Source organism: Schistocerca gregaria, chromosome 6, assembly GCF_023897955.1.
Source record: "Schistocerca gregaria isolate iqSchGreg1 chromosome 6, iqSchGreg1.2, whole genome shotgun sequence".
NCBI lineage: Eukaryota > Metazoa > Arthropoda > Insecta > Orthoptera > Acrididae > Schistocerca > Schistocerca gregaria.
This window is the reverse complement of record NC_064925.1, coordinates 284,795,242-284,812,549: the sequence shown is the minus strand read 5'-3', so window position 1 is coordinate 284,812,549 and position 17,308 is coordinate 284,795,242. Positions and strand designations below refer to the sequence as shown.

The following is a 17,308-nucleotide window of genomic DNA, read 5'->3' as shown; positions in this document are numbered from 1 at the left end:
GGCTGAGTTTATACTCGCACTGAAATTAACTGGGATTTTTTCCTGTATGCAATGTGAATTTCATTTTCAGTAATAGGCTTGCTTTATTTTTACAATATTTTCTGAATGTAGATTCTAATACTATCTGTATTGTATGAAAAAGTAATTGTTTATGTATATTTCAGGTTGTCTGTTCATCGTGCAAGCATGTGTCAGTTACTTACGAACCTTTCATGTATTTATCCGTCCCATTGCCCCACGCAATGGAGCGACAAATCTGTAAGTACACGTAATTTATATTATTCCATAATGTTTCTTAAAAGTGTGATTGGTACAGATGTTTACAAGATTTGATGATTAGAAAAAATTCTATAACACAACAATTTTACCACTTCTGTTTCTACTCACAGCATTGCAAGTACATTTTCATAATGTTGTATGTGTTGTGAAACTGTTGGCATACAGACTAGATATAAATTGTTATATTGGTTCAGAAGTGAAGATTTGTATATTTAATAATTGAAGTATTTGATTAGTCAGAATATCGGTATATGTTAGTAGAGTTTGCTAGTCACATGGGCACTGAAATTTGTCTTCCACATTCATAAAAGAAAAATAGTACAAATTTCTAGTACATGGGCCGATGATCTTAAAGCTAACAATTTACTTTCTGCTTGTTCAATAAGGAAGGGTCTGATGGATCATAAGGCTATGTTTGTGTCAGAAAACTTTTGTTTTAAACACTGACAGGAAGTGCATAGATAGTGTAATGGGTTAACTGCCAGTAAACTTGGTGATATTCTTGTATTTTTGTTTTGTTGACTACTCTTGATGTATTTCAGAACAAAAATTAATATTTTAGATTCTGTGTAACAATATTATGAAAAGGAAAGTCGCCACTCACCATATAGTAGAGTTGCTGAGCCGCAGATAGACGCAGCAAAAAGACTGTCACAAAACAAGCTTTCGGCCAACAAGGCATTTGACACACACACACACACACACACACACACACACACACACAACTGCAGTCTCTGCCTGCTTAGTGTGGCTCCAGCTGCCAGAGACTGCAGTCATGTGTGTGAGTTGCATTTGTGTGTGTGTGTGTGTGTGTGTGTGTGTTTGTGACAGTGTTTTTTTTTTTTTTTTTCCTATCTGCAACTCAGCATCTCCTGTACGCTGAGTGACAGCTTTCCTTTTGATAATATTGTTACCTGCCATTCAGGTTATTCCATTGTTTGATATTTCAGATTCTGAAACTTCCTGGCAGATTAAAACTGTGTCACGGACCGAGACTCGAACTCGGGACCTTTGCCTTTCGCGAGCAAGTGCTCTACCGACTGAGCTACCCAAGCACGTCTCGCGCCCCGTCCTCACAGCTTTAATTCTGCCAGTACCTCATCTCCTACCTTCCAAACTGGCGGAATTAAAGCTGTGAGGACAGTGCGTGAGTCATGCTTTGGTAGCTCAGACGGTAGAGCACTTGCCCGCGAAAGGCAAAGGTCCCGAGTTCGAGTCTTGGTCCTGCACACAGTTTTAATCTGCCAGGAAGTTTCATATCAGCGCACACTCCGCTGTAGAGTGAAAATTTCATTCTATTTCAGTTTCTGTTCGTCACCTTCCATTGCCCATTGTACTTCTGTCAACTTTGTCTCTGATGCACTGGTACAGATGCCAAAGTAATTAGTGAACATAAAAGGATAGAAAAACTGATGTGATCACATCATTTAAAAAACACTCTGAAGCCTTTGTTCGTAGAGTTTTTTCATTTTAAAAAAAGGGGGGGGGGGGAAGAAAAAATATTTTTTGTGGAAAAAAGTAGATAGTTTGAAGATGGTTAGTCAAGATTAAACTCTTCAGCTTATATGTGTAACCATGAAAATTAAAATACTGCTAATAACATGGAAGGAATAATTAGTGTTTTATGTCTGTTCACGTTGACATTAAATTTTTTTAGGCTCCTCATCAGAAGAGCTAAATGCTGGTCAACAGCACACTGGCACGGGATCCTATTAATAGGCTTTTGTGTTTCTGTATAGATTATAAAAATATTCAGATATTAAACATTAATGACTGAAAGGTTGACAACTCAAAACAAAGCTGTGAGACAAGAGTCTCACAGCTTAAACGAGTAATAAAAGTTCCCTAAGTATGGAAAGCAGGTGAGAGAGTATTCTGAAATTGTTTTACTGAAAATTCTCTCTCTCTCTCTCTCTCTCTCTCTCTCTCTCTCACACACACACACACACACACACACACACACACACACAGTGTGAATTACCTGTTTGATGCAAAGCACTCTTTGACACAAATTAATTTTGCCTTCAGCTTGTTTTGTAACTCGTAAGACTAATGTGAAAGTATTTTCTTTGTAACTGTTTTGCCTCTGTTATGAAATAGGTAATTTACTGTTAAGATAATAAAATATAAACTAAGAGTTGCAGTTGTTTGTAAGTAGATGTTCAACATAATGTTCGATATAACAATGTCAAACATCCTTGCCCAATCAAAGATTAAGCTCTACCCCTACTAACATTTACACTGACAGGACATTACATTCTAACCTTCCTTCCTTAATTATGTGTTTGAATTTGTTTTGCTGTTAATTAACATATACCATCATCTGCAATACATAATAGATACTTAGATTCTGTTAATGCTGCTGTAAAGTTCTGGATTAAATATTTCAGGTGTTACTTTTGTGTCAGCTGCAAATGATAAAGCTGTAAAGTATTTGTTGACACTAAACAAACAAGAAAGAGTTGTCAGATTGAAAGAAGAATTGCTCAAATGCATGGGCAAAGATGCACCAAAGCATGTGGCTTTAGCCGAAGTTTTGGATAGTCATATAGCTAGGATACTGGTACGTAACTGGAAGAATACTTCTTCAAGAAATGTGTATAAACTTCAGATTACTTAAGCTTGCTTCGTAGTTTATTATCCCACTTTATGATTCATAGTTCACCAATGTACACTTAACAGCACAAAACTTGGCCAGTGGAAATCGTGCCCAGTGTTTGTCTTTTACAGCACTGGCTTGGATGAAATGGAATGTATTAACTTTTCATTCTATATGGGGGTTGTATGCAAAGTAAATGTTATATGTAAATGGTCATGTCAATATTTTAAGTCTAGAGCATCAGAGATTCATTTTATTCATGGCACATAAACAACATTAGTGCAATAATCACAGTGGCAGCTTGAACTAATGACTGTAATCAACATGTGTGCATTTGACCAATCAGTTGTGAACAGACAGTGTTAAGTAGTGAATATGAGGCCATAGTGTGTGTATGTTGTTACTTGGTCTTCAAGCCATTCTGCAGAATGTTTTGGGGAAAAAAAGGAAAGGATGTGTAAAGTTTGTTCTAAACATATTAGGTCCCAAACAGAAACAATATGTGGACACCTGACATGACTTGGATGAAATACAAAACACAGATAATTCTTTTTTGGGAATAATTATCATGTGTGGTGAGACTTCGTGTTATCAGTATGAATCTATCAAAACATGACAGTGCAGGAATCCACATGAGGATCAACACTTGACGACATAATTGAAATTTAAGCCAATGGTGATGCGCAAGTTAAACATCCCAAAGAACGAATTTTCTGACAGTTTCACATGCTTATGTGAACATTCCTTGCCTTGTAATCAATTGGGAAGAGGTTATGTAGAACACCTGTAACATTAAAACGATCATCACAACTTCTTTTTTTTTAATCCAATGTCAAAACTTTTTTGCACTGACAGGGTATTTCAAGAAGACCAAAACTCCCTTGTAAGTACAGTACCCTTTCATTAGCAAAGAATGCTCTGTATAGCAACTCCAAAGCACATTGGGTAATAATTGTAGCTGAATTTGATGGCAAAGCATTTTGTAGAAATGACCACCAAGTTTGACTGTAGTTAGTTGTGTGTTACAGTACAGTAATGTGTAAAACTGCCAAGAGAGGTTCCAAGTAATTTTCAGTTTTGGCTTTAGATTTACAATAAAATTCAGTGGTCTGCCAACCCCAATTCATTTATTGGCAGAAGCAGATAGTGTTTTCTCTATAAATACCACCAAATCACTTAACTAGAAAAATTAAAGGGAAATAGGAAACACTGAAAAATTCTAAAGTATAATCATTGATAGGGTCTTGGGCTTAGTTTTTCAGTAGAAGCCAAACAAGAGGAGAATTTATAGAACATTACAATGAAGTCACTACACTTAGCTGCATACAGGCATTAATATACATCAACAGGGACAGTCGAAAATGTGTGCACGAAGACCGGGACTCGAACTAGGGATCTCCTGCTTACATGGCAGACGCTCTATCCGTCTGAGCCACTGAGGACACAGAGGATAGTGTGACTGCTGGGACTTACCTCCTGCACGCCTCCCGTAAGACCCACATTCCCTACTTATTGTCCCACACTATTGATGCATATAAACACCTGTATGCAGCTAAGCGTAGTGATTTCATTCGGAGATGTCCGAAAGAACAGATAGCATCTTCATACATAATTTAAACAATCTCTTTGTTGTACATCCAATACAAAATCTTATGAAAATGGACAAATACAATTCTGATCACTTTTGTTCCCAATCTCTTTGTCATGAAGTGCTTACATCCAACGTCCTTTATTGGCTATATTTCAATTTCTGTCTCCTCCTACAGTTTCCCAATAGTACCATGAAAGTTATTTCCTGGCATCTTCATACACGGCAGATCATCTTGCCCTTCTTGTTAGCATTTTCCACAAATTTCAGGGAACCTGCTCATTTTCTATCAGTCCACTTAATTTTCAACATTCCTCTATAATATCACCTGTCAGACCCTCTGATTCTGTTATTTTCCACTTTTGTCTCAGTCCACGATTCACATCTGTACAGTGCTGTGCTCCAAACTTTGTGTCTCAGAAATTTCTTCCTCTCATTATGGCCAATGTTTGATAGTAAGACTTATATTAGCAAGGGTATCCCTTGTTGCCATTGCTTGTCTGCTTCATTTTCTATCCTGCTCACTTTGTCCTTGTGTATTATTTTGATTCCAACCTGCTCACTTTGTCCATTGTGTGTTATTTTGATTCCAAGGTAGTAGACTGGCTTTACTTCATCTACTAAATGGTCCCCAGTCTTTATTTAAGTTTCACTAATCTCATTTCTGCTATTTATCTTTATTTTTGTCTTCTTTCAGTTCACTGTCTACATCAGTTGATATAATTATCAGTTTCCTTTTGTGAAAATCCAATTTCATTCTTTTGTGTGTGGTGTAAAATAATTTGCTAATGTCTTCTCCTACCACAGTTTTTCTCATTTTCAGCATTGGCCTGATTTACTGCTCTTAAATGCCACCAAATTGCCTGTACCTACTATCTGTTGTGAAGTCAAAAGTGTGCAATATCATACTGCTGGGTGGCACGTAAAGTGAGCTAATGGTAATAAATATGTAACTAACTTTCAGAAAATTTTTAATCATAATGGAAGAATGTGTATAATTCATCCCACTATATTCTGCGCAATACAAATTGTCACATTGCTAACTTTGCCATTTTTGTATTGAAATTTTCTAGTACTTGTCATTAGCAGTTGCCAGATTCTCCTGCATTTCTGCACTACACTAGATAAAAATATACTTAGATACCTACTGTACCACTTAACTTAAATTCTTCACAAATATAATCATGTATCCTGAAGAGTATGATAACCCTGCATTTGTGTTGAACATGCTCTGAACAGTTATTCTATGTTTATAGTATACATTTTATGTGAAAGATCACACAATGAAGCACTTTGTACTTGTCAAAGTTATGAGAAAAAGTTGGTGTTGGGAATCAGAGGCAGACAGTGCTGTGCAAAGAGAACATTCACGAGAGTGGGTGCACCAGAGAGTTCTCGAGAATTTGGAACACAAGCAAGCAGTCAGTCACAACTGTCATTGTGAAAATATTTTTGGATAAAACTGCTATTACTGGACTGTAAGAAAGTTAAACAAATCGTGACTGCTTTGAGCAGAACTTCAAACAGGTGAAAGGTTCTATCTGAATAATTGAGAATGAATGGTCTCAAACATTGAACTTGATCTTTTAATACTGGGCGTTGTTTATCGTTAGAATAGAGGTAGGCACACAGGTCAGAATACTGTGAAGACCTACCTCTATAAACTGCTGCTGCCTCTAATATGGGCAGTATGTGAGGGTGTTGTACTTCAGATAGTTTATTGTTGAGTTAAATCACTAACTCAACAAGTGGGAAGAGATGTATTTGTCCAAAGCCACACAAATAATTTCAGAGAGTTAGGGCTGTGTTGCATAGAAATAAAATTGGGTCACTTAATGTGGGTGCATTGCTGAAACTTGTAAACAACCTGATATATCTGCAGCACCATCTTCTGCAACTGATGTGGGATAGCTATGAGGCAGTCTTCTGACTTCTGCGAAGTTTAGGAAGAATGAATTATTTAGGGCCTAAACTCTTCATACCAGTTCAGTGCTGAATAATAATGAGTTCAGAATGAAATGCATTAGGTAATTGTAGTTGAATTAACCATCTGTTACCATAATGAGAAAATTGTTCATTGAAAGTTCTATATCCACTATTGAAAAGATTCAGGTTTGTTTTGCAATTAGTCATGCAGTAGAACGTATTTTTATTTTGAGAAAATAGATACAGTGTCTGTGAGAGAATTGGCAATCAAAACTTCTTCAAGAACAATTTTAATAAGAATTCCAGAGTACTATCTGCTGGTTAAAGTGCTAGACTGCAAAACTCCCTCACTATAAGACTTAACAGTTTATAAATTAGGTCTATATGAACAGATGTGAAGTTGCAGATAGGCACAACAAAAAGACTGTCACAAATAAACTTTCGGTCAGCAATGTCTGCATGGCTGCAGTCTCTGGCAACTGAAGCCACACTTTATAGAGACTGCAGTTTGTGTGTGTGTGTGTGTGTGTGTGTGTGTGTGTGTGTGTGTGTGTGTGTTCGTTCATTCAGAATCTCTGCTATATGTGGGTAGCAACATTCCTTCCATAATATTGTTACTTTCTATCCAGGATTTTCCATTATTTGAACAGATGTGAAGAGCAATAATGCTTAATTTCCTTCATAGTAGGGTCACCTCTATAACGTCATTATAGAGTAAATTTCTTTTAGAACGGCATGATAATTAGACTACGATATTGGATAGATAAAAAAAATCTGAAACCTATAAAAGTTAAGGAAAGTGACTAACAGTCACTCTTTCCGTCTCATACTGTGCGGTAAGTGTCCCCTGATCAGGGGTTCTGAGTGACTTTTCCAACTCTCCCCTTTTTCTGTACCTCCCAGGCCTTTTCCATCATTCCTCTTCTTCCCACTTCCATCCTTCTGCCAGGAGCTGCTGGCTCTGAAATCTTGCAGATGTATTTTCTCCTCCCACTGCTTGGCAAGTAGATTTTTCATCTTACTTTGCTTTATATGTGGCAAGGGCGTTATCGACTATACGCCTGCTCTATGAGCCTCTTCCACTTCTGCCTGTCTAATCCAATGTTTGTCCAGTTGCTGTTGCGGTTTATCCTAATTGTGTCCTCCCGAATGTTATCCTGCCATCTGATTCTGGGTCTCCCTCTTCCTCTCGTTCCATCTATTGTTCTGCTGAATACCATTCTAGATTGTCTATTCTGTCATTCCTGCTATATGGCCTGCCCAATTCAACCTTCTCCTCTTGAGCACTTTGACGATGTTACGGTGTTTGTACAGCCCTCTTAATTCTACATTTCTTCTTATTCTCCATTCCATGTTGTTTTTGTCGTATACAGGTCCGAAAATGTTCCTTAGTACTATTCTTTCAAATATTAACAGTTTTTCTTCATCTTTCTTTCTAAATATTAATGTTTATGTCCATATAACATCACAGGTATAATGGTTGATTGATATAAGCAGATTTTGAAGTTACTGCTAAGTGATCTTTTTCTTAGAATTTTGATGAAACTAAAAAGTGTCTTGTTTGCTGTTGATAAACGGGCATCTATTTCTATATAAGTTCTGTTGATATTACTAAAAAGACTTCCTAGGCACTTGAAGTGGTCAACAGTCTTGAAATTGAATCCATCTACAGTCAGACGTGCATCTTTTCTGGTTTTCTTACTTATGGGCAGGTATTCTGTCTTTTCTTCATTAACATGTAATCCTGTTTTCTTAACAATTTTGCATCATTCTGATTCATTCCCTTTTGGAACTACTTATTAGTGCTACATCATCTGCATAGGCAAGTCTTGTAATGTCCACATCCTGCAGCTGGATCCCTTGTGGACTGGTTTTAGAAAATTCTCTATCGATCTTCTCTAGGACAAGGTTAAATAAAATAGGTGAAGTGCCATCCCCTTGTCTCAGACCAGTGTACTCCTTAAAATCTTCAGTTTCTCCTACTGGTGTCTTTATGCGACACAAAGTTTCATCTGCACACATTTTAACTAATCTGATTAATTTTGATGGCATTTTACATTCCTTCATTATATTTAGCAGTGTCTGTCGGTGTATGCTATCAAAGGCTCTTTTAAAATCTAAGAAAAATACGTGGACATCTACATTGAATTCCCACGCCTTCTCAGTTACTTGTCTTAGGGTGAATAAGCGATCTAGTGTGGATCTGTTTCTGCGGAAACTGCGTTGGTAGTCCCCAATCAGTTCTTCTGTTATTGGTATCAGCCTGTTTAATAGGCAGCTCAATAAGTTTTTATAGGTGACATTCAGTAAGGCAATTCTCTGTAGTTATCACAAACTAGTGAATCATTCTTCTTAAGTATGGGACACACAGTTGAAGTTTTTCAATCTGCAGAAATGGTTTCGGTCTCCCAAATTGTTTCTATTAATGCTTGTATTTCTAATTCCAGTTGTGGACTTCCATTCTTTAATAACTCAGTGTATATCTTTTCCTCACCACAAGCCTTGTTATTCTTTAATTTCTTTATTGCTTGCTGTATTTCATTTACTGATCAGGTTCTTTCAATTTAAAGTAAGAGTGTGGGTCATTGCAGTTGAGAAGTTGTGAAAAGTATGTCTTCCATCTATTTTGTATGTCACTTTTGTTGGTCAATATTTTCCCGTACTGGTCCTTTATAAACTGTTCCCTATTATTGAATTAACCAAAGGATTTTTTTTTAATATTTTGATACATCTATCTTGTACTGTGATGTTGGAAATCATCCTCTGCTTCTCTGATCATATTCTTATAGTATTCCCTTTTCTCCTGTCTTTAGGGTTCTTTGCGTTTCTTGGAGTTTATAGTATCTTTCCTTCAATGTCATATTGTCCCTTTCTTTAATTCATGCATTCTTCGCATTTCTTCTTTCCAGCACTTTTTCTTGACACTTTGTGTTAAACCAAATTTTATTAGGTTGTTTTCTTTCACACATGATTTTGGAAGCTGCTTCTTGGATACAGCCCTTCAGGTGTCTCCATCTGCTTTAGACATGCTGTGGTTCTGCATTGGCCAGTCTCGGTTTTGTTAGATTGTTTTTAATTTCTGTTGTAAAATTTTCTTTTATATATACTTTTGCCAGGTTTCTTATGTTATATCTTGTAATTTCTTCTCCATTTCTATTTACTTTCCTTTTGAGTTTCACTTTCATTTTTGATATTATTAACATGTGGTCTGTGTCACAATCCACTCCCCTAAAGGTTCCGACATCTTTAATACTGTTTTGGAATCGTATCTGGATAGCTACATGATCTATTTGGTTGACTACCTTTCCATCTGGTGATATCCATGTTCCTAAATGAATGTGTTTATGTTGAAATTTTGTACTACTTATCGTGAGATCATTTGTCATTGCAAAGTTTATAAGTCGAACCCCATTCTCTGAACTTTCTTCGTGTAAGCTAAAATTGCCGATGGTTGGCTTGTAGATTTCTTCCTTTCCTACTTTGGCATTAAAATCTCCTAACACTATTTTCACCTTGTGCCTACTTAATAAGTTGTACGTTTGTTCCAGTTGGCTGTAGAATTCTTCTTCCGTGTTGTCGTCCTTATTTTCTGTGGGTGCGTGTGCATTTAGAAATGTAATGTCTAACCACTGCGTCTGAATAGTTATGTATGATATACGATTATTAACATGTTTGAACACCCTTACTGAGTCATCTATTGATTTATGAATGTAGAAACCGGTTCCAAATTCATGGCGCTGACCGCAGTCTCCATACATTATTGTCCCATCTGCTATTTTCAGTGAACCTGTTCCCTGCCATCTTACTTCTTGGAGAGCTACCAGTCGCACTCTGTATTTTCTTAATTCGTTTGCTAGTATTTGGGCAGTTCCAGGGCGATACAGGCTTCTAATATCCATGATCCAAAAGAGATATCCTTGTAGCTGTGCCAGTTTTTGTTCCAGTAAGTCCTGTCCTGTTTCTGAGGCTGGTGTAGGGTATCCTGACATCTACCCAATTATATTTTCAAAAACTATTTTATTTGAAATGATACTTGCTATAGCTTCAATGTGCTGGTCATTTTATGACAGACTGTGGTGGTCAGTTGTTTATATATGTAAGTACATCATTCATTCATTCTGTAATAACTGATGACAATAGAAGATTCAAGATCAGACATATGAACTACGTTACTGGAAGTCCAGCCACTTTATTCATGAGCAGAGTCTGAGTGCACTGTATGTCATTAGATTCCGTGGGAAACTGAAGAAGTCAGTAGGCATACAGTAACTTGACTGTGAACTACTTCAGCACCAGGCCAGGATACCAGGATATTAAAGTGATTACACTATAATAATAACAATTTTAAACCAGTGAAGAAGTTGAAGTAAACATATTACATTCCTCAGATCAGTGCATACTCTTTGGTACCAGTTTAGAAAGTCTGGCTAAAGAACAAACTTGCTGCTGTCAAAGATAGACTCCAGACTCTGTGATGAACATAGGCTGTGTCAAGTAGCATTTGTCAAGGAGATTGGCATTAGTAACTGTCAGGCAAATGGAAATTTTTCACTGCAAAAAATTTTCCAGTGATGGTATAAAAGTTACAAGGTGTCCATTTCAAACCTAAATACATGCACAATTTATTTCACTATGGCCATATGTATGTGACAGTATGGGGCTGGATCTTTTTCTTTAAACTAGCAATGCCTCACATGATACACAATCCACTTGATGCTGTCCAGCATATTCATATTGTGAAGGTTTAATCTGTTTCCTGCAAAGAGAATCGTGAAAGAAGAAAAGGAGAAGAGTTGGGAAATATTCACCCAGAAACTAGAGCAGGATCGCAAAGGGAACCAAAAACTGCTATATGGGTTATTGAAAAGTAAAAGATCTAGTAGATAGACATAAAAGCGATTGAAACAGAGGATGGGGTATTATCAGGGACATGGAAGGTATCAGAGAAGAGATGAAGACTTATTTTGAAGTCTTACTGAATGGGGAAGGCACACAAGAAAGTGACACCGAAGTCATTGAAGTAGAGGAAAAGCAGGATCCAATCTCTTGGTTAAACACTAAGAATTCCCTGAAACAGATGAAAAGTGGAAGGCGGCTGGAGTAGATCAGCTGACAGCGGATGTGATTAAAGCTTCAGGAATCCATAAAATACAATGGTTACACCGGGTGCTGGGGGTGATATGGAAAGAAAACAAAGTGCCAGATGAATGGAAAAAAGGAATTATAATACCATTGATCAAGAAAGGTAGTAGAAAGAAATGCACCAACTACCAAGGAATCACACTGTTATCCTACTGCCTTAAGATAATGGAAAAGGTCATAGAAAAAAGACTGCGGAAAATTCTAGAACACCAATTAGAGGAGGAACAATAGCATGAGTTCAGAAATAATAGGGGAACAATAGATCTCATTTTCTCCCTCCATCAGTTAATGGAGAAATATTGGGAAAAGGGAAAGGACTGGATAGTAGTATTCGTGGATTTGGAAAATGCATATGACAGTGTACCAAGGGATAAAATATGGATTGATTGAGAAAACATAATGTTCCTGATTCATTAATTAAAGTCCAGGTGCTGTACAATGGTTGTGAGAGCAGTGTACAAGTAGGACGTGGAAGATCAAAATGGTTTAAGACATTGAGGTGCTTAGCTAAGCAGTTCACTCTCCCCCCTCCCCTTTACTCTTCATTACACTTATGGACACAATCATGAAAGAAATCAAGCAAGAAGAAAATGAATATCTCAACACTTTTGTTTTTGCTGATGAAATCACCATTTGGGGAGAGACAGAAATGGAAGTTCAGAGGAGACTAGATTACTGGAACACAAAATTTTCAAAAAATTCAAGTTAACTGTAAGTAGGAACAAGACAGTGGCAATGAAGATGAGCAAGATGCCCACACATTGTCACATCATACTGGAATGTGAAAAGCTTCAATTATCTGAATAGCATCAGATCATGCAATAGAAGTTCTAAACTAGTGGTCGTAAACTGAATAACAAAAGGATCTAGTTTCCTTCACCAAGTACAAAATCTAATCTGGGACAAGGAAGTCCATCAAAGGGCCAAACAGATCATGTATAAAACTTATCTCCTGCTAATCATGATGTATAGTCTAGAGACCTGTTTTATAAATAAGAGAGAAGAGAGTCAAATACAAGCATGTGAAATGAAGTTCCTTAGGTCAGCGTTACAAAAAACTAGGAGAGATAGTCAGGAATGATCGTGTAAGGAGAGATGTGTAGGTGATGTTGACTACAGAGGAGAGAATGAGTGCTTTGAGACTGAACTGGTCGGTAATGTGAAGCGATTGCACCCAACTCGAATTCCATGCCAATATTTGGAGATGGAGGTACCGGGAAGAGGACCGATTGGATGGCCTAGAAAGAGATGGGCAGACTAGGTTAAGGAAGATCTCAAGAGGAGAGGAGTAACATGGGATGTAGTTGAGAGGGAAAGCTATACCAGGACAGAAACCAATGGTGGCATATCATTCAAAAAGTTACTACCTGGCTGGCTGGAAGGAAATGCCGGTGATGGTGATGAATATGTTTCCTGCAGACCACATTCCACTGCACATGTTAATGACTGTACATGGATGGTTTGCAGAACAGAACAATAATATTCTTATGTGGTGGCCTCTTCCAGCACGAGGTGTGTGTCACATTGAAAATGTGTAGGTACGCTATGTACCAAAACTGGCCTGATCATGAACCTTAGATGACATTTGGATCTCAGCCTTCTGGTGATGAGATGGCAGATAGTGGCAATTATTCCACACATCTTAGACCCCTTCTGTACAGAATACAGATATTCATTGAAATCAGTGGAAGTTTAGTAGTGTAGAAACCATATGCTCTGGTTTTTCCAGGTCTCAAACCTCTTTAATAAGAACTGTTATAGATTTACTGTGTTAATTTGTACAAAGGTTAGAACAAAAGTCATTAAGGTGGGAGGGGGAGGGGGCAGGAGGGGGAGGTTGATCAAACCACATGTGGCAACAGGCAGCTGCATCCGAACAATTTGACAATCCCTCCAAAGTATTCACATTATATGTGTTTCACTTATATCAGTAATTTCTCACCACTATTCTATCTTGGTCTACGCCTAGGCACAGTATGCACCTTTACCAAGGCCATTCTTACCGCTATTTTGTCTTGGCCTCCACCTCACCACAGTTATTGCTGTTTCCAGGTCTTTAATTGCAGTTGCAGGCATATTTTTGTGCTGTCAAGTGTATGTATTGTAGAAATTGCCAGTTTAGTGTGTAATATAATTGTAACAAAATTTTATTTCTGGTTCCAGGATGAAAATTCTTTCCTAAGATATGTTAATGATACAAATCGATCCATATATGCCTTTGAGCTGTTGTTGCCGCCATGTAGTCAACTTGTTAGTACAGCAATTGAAAAGGATGAAACTGATAAGGTGAGACCTTTCTGTACAACCCTTTGAACACCTACTTTTTAACAAAGCATCTATCCAAAGTAATGATTAATTGCAGTAAAATCATATTAAACAAATTGTCAGTCAGGAATAGTTAATTGTAATGATAATGTTATATAATACTTCTGTTGTAGTACCTATAAGATTTATTCAGAATCGAAAGTTCATTTAACAACATTTTGTTTTGTATTTCATTTACTGAATGGCCTGAGATTTATCGGCTATTAATTTTTACAACACATGAATTCACTTGTGTAAAAAGGTGTACATTAAGAATGGACATTTGTAGATGTGATAATGTTGAAAAATGAAACGGAAATATTAGAATTTTTGGTTTACACTCAGTCGTTGGGTAATGCTAGGGCTGTTGATAAAATATCGATGTTTTGATATTTTTTCAAAAAAATGTCAATACATATCGGTGGTCCGCCCCCTCCCCCGATACATATTGTTGTTCCCCCCCACCGATACATCAGTATTGAAATGGCAATATTGAGTGCTGATATTTTTACTTTATTTTATATTATGTTATGTATAATATATTTTTTCACTGTTGTTGATAAATATTTGAAGTTGTTCTTTTGAAATTGTAGTAGAACATAATTTTACTTTCATTATGTGAAGGAGTCTTACTACTTTTTGAGCTTTCATCACGTCCAGTCTTTTTCTTTGACTGTGTGGAGCAAGTATAGATGGCACAAAGTAGTAGTCCAATTGCGCTGGGGTGGCGGTGTGAATGGAATAACAAGATATCCTATGTGAAGGACTAGCACATCAGTTGCGTGAAAAAAAAACATTTTTAATGCAACTAATGTGCTATTTCTTCATATCGGCATTCTTCAAAAACATTTGCTGAAACTGATGAACAAAAATCTAAATGACAAGATTACTCTTTTCAGTGGTCAGAGACGTGTGAGGGGGAAATGCTGGTGTAATCGGCACTCGGTGCTACCAACAGGAACTGCAACGTTTAACTTCACCATGCAATTTTGACACTGCAACTGATAGGTAACTTGTGTTTGCAGGGGAAAAAAAAAGAAAGAAAAGAAAAAAACAGGGAAATTGACATGAAATGTTAAAGACAAATCAGATATATGGCAAAACCGAATGATGGGTCCATCTGACACCTTTTATTGTGCCACTTACCTCTAGTTAACATTGTTAGCAAAGTGGTTATCACCAAGTGTGAATGTGCGTTGTTTTCCTTTCAATTCTTGCTCAAAAGGAGACAAGCAGGCTGCTATCTTGTTGATGTACAGAATATCTAAAAAGTGGCAATATATTTACAATGTGCGGCTAATATTTTTTTGGCTGGTGTGTCGATATTTTTTATGTTGATATATCAAGAGAGAGAAATCGATATATCGGGGGGCCAATAATGATATTTTTTAAATATCGATGTATCAGATTCCCGGTATTTTTAAAAACGTCAACAGTCCTTGTTAACACATTGGGTTTTGAAGGTCGCATAATGAAGAAGAGCATTCAAGAATGTGGAAATAGTCATGCGTGGAACTTCCAGAGAACACTATAAGTTGCTTTTATACTGGCAGATTAAAGTTTGTATGCTATATGCTATGAACACTAGTGTTAACCATAAATTACATGAGCTATCAAGTGAGCAGAAGACATCAGTGGTGTGGTTTTTACTAATGGATCTGTCTTTGACAGATTGTTTTTTATCCATGTTCCCTGTTAGCATCCGTCTCCACTCCTGAGTTGTTGGCGTGTGTGACTGCTATGTGGAAGATGCAGTCTAAATTCCAAATATTGCCAGGGAGGTCTGGAATAAGGTCCACTCAGCCTCATAACACCAATTGAGGAGTTATGTGAACGAGAAGCAGTGTGTTAAGGTCTTGGTAGCCAACAGTGGTCAAGAGAGTTGTGTGCTGGCCACATACCCCTCCATACTGCATCCAAATGACGCCATGTGGCACAGGATCACACACTGCCTCGTTGGCATCTCCTTGTATTCTGTGTAGATTGTGGAGTTTACTTTTAGTTTCCTGCTGCAATTAGAAAGACTTCATTGAATTTAGAGGCCAGCATTTGGCTCTAATATTCCTTTTCCATTGTTCCTGAATATAATATTTTTTCTGTATAGTGGTTCGATTTTGCTATATGTCTTTGTGGTGCATCTTTTTCTTGATTAGAGCTGTACTTCGATTAAAGTAACTTAGTCATGGGCATTTCAGCATGTTGAGTGTGTGATGTTACGTACTTGCCAATCGTTATTCTGCTCTCAACGTATCATTGAAGAAAATTTGTTGAACTGCTGTAAAACGGGTGTTACAGGAAATATCCCAATAATGTACACAAGCAACTTTTAGTGGAGTGGCTTTTTCCTCATTTATTGTCATTAGAGACAGGACGATTATCAGCTCCAGTTCTCACAAAAATTGGTTTTATGTAGGTAGGTATGTCATCAATACGGTAATGACAGAATATTTATTGTACCCTGTTGCATTCAAATTTCAGCACAGCAGTCACATTACAATAGTGGCTTCAGTTTATGTAAGTGATCACTGCACTAAATTTCCTGATAGATGACATAAATAAACTAATATTCATGATGTTGACACAGTAAGTGACTGGAATCGAGTTGCTCTTGTATTGATTCAAAGAGAGTAGAAGACACTGCATTATATTAACGCATTACATGAGTCACATGCATACATGCATATCATATCAATACATAATAAAGAAGGGCAGTCTTTCATGGAGATGTTAATAGTGCGCAGATAGAAAGCAGACCTGCTATGTTGACTGTAATACAGTAATGGTTAGCTGTCAACTTCCACCGAAAATTAAAAATTGTGGAAACTATCTACAGATTTCTGTAGGCTCATTTCATGGATCTTAAACGTATGAGTGTCGGACACAGACTATCGATCTTGGGATAGATGAAGCCTTATAAATACTGGTGTATGAACCTTTTAGCATTTCAGCAACTTCATAATGAAACTCTCTGGCAGATTAAAACTGTTTGGTGCACTGAGACCCGAATTCAGTACCTATGCCTTTCATGGGCAAGTGCTCTACCGACTAGGCTACCCAAGCACGACTCATGACACGTCCTCACAACTTCAGTTCTGCCATTACCTCATCTGCTAGATTACAGTTTACTATTTGGACTGTATTATATGTTTCCACAATAATTTGATTGAAATAATAAAAGATTAGTTAACAAAATAGAATAAAAACAGAATTAATTATTTATTTGCTTGAACGCACTTTTGGTATACACAAATACATTTAGAGTACTTAAATAAAATTAGTTGTTCTCAAAGTCCAAAAATACACTCCTCGAAATTGAAATAAGAACACCGTGAATTCATTGTCCCAGGAAGGGGAAACTTTATTGACACATTCCTGGGGTCAGATACATCACATGATCACACTGACAGAACCACAGGCACATAGACACAGGCAACAGAGCATGCACAATGTCGGCACTAGTACAGTGTATA

General features: G+C 37.2%; 1 protein-coding gene across 5 annotated transcripts in view; it reads left to right on the top strand.

Annotated features, from left to right (window-relative positions):
* LOC126277951 (uncharacterized) overlaps positions 1-17,308 on the top strand; it is a 183,826-nt gene that overhangs the window by 91,288 nt on the left and 75,230 nt on the right. For all 5 annotated transcript variants that reach the window (XM_049977549.1, XM_049977554.1, XM_049977550.1 and 2 more), the window contains exons 7-9: positions 165-258; positions 2,670-2,842; positions 13,698-13,820. In XM_049977549.1, the coding sequence (XP_049833506.1) occupies positions 165-258; positions 2,670-2,842; positions 13,698-13,820 (390 nt within the window). The remainder of the gene's footprint in view (positions 1-164; positions 259-2,669; positions 2,843-13,697; positions 13,821-17,308) is intronic.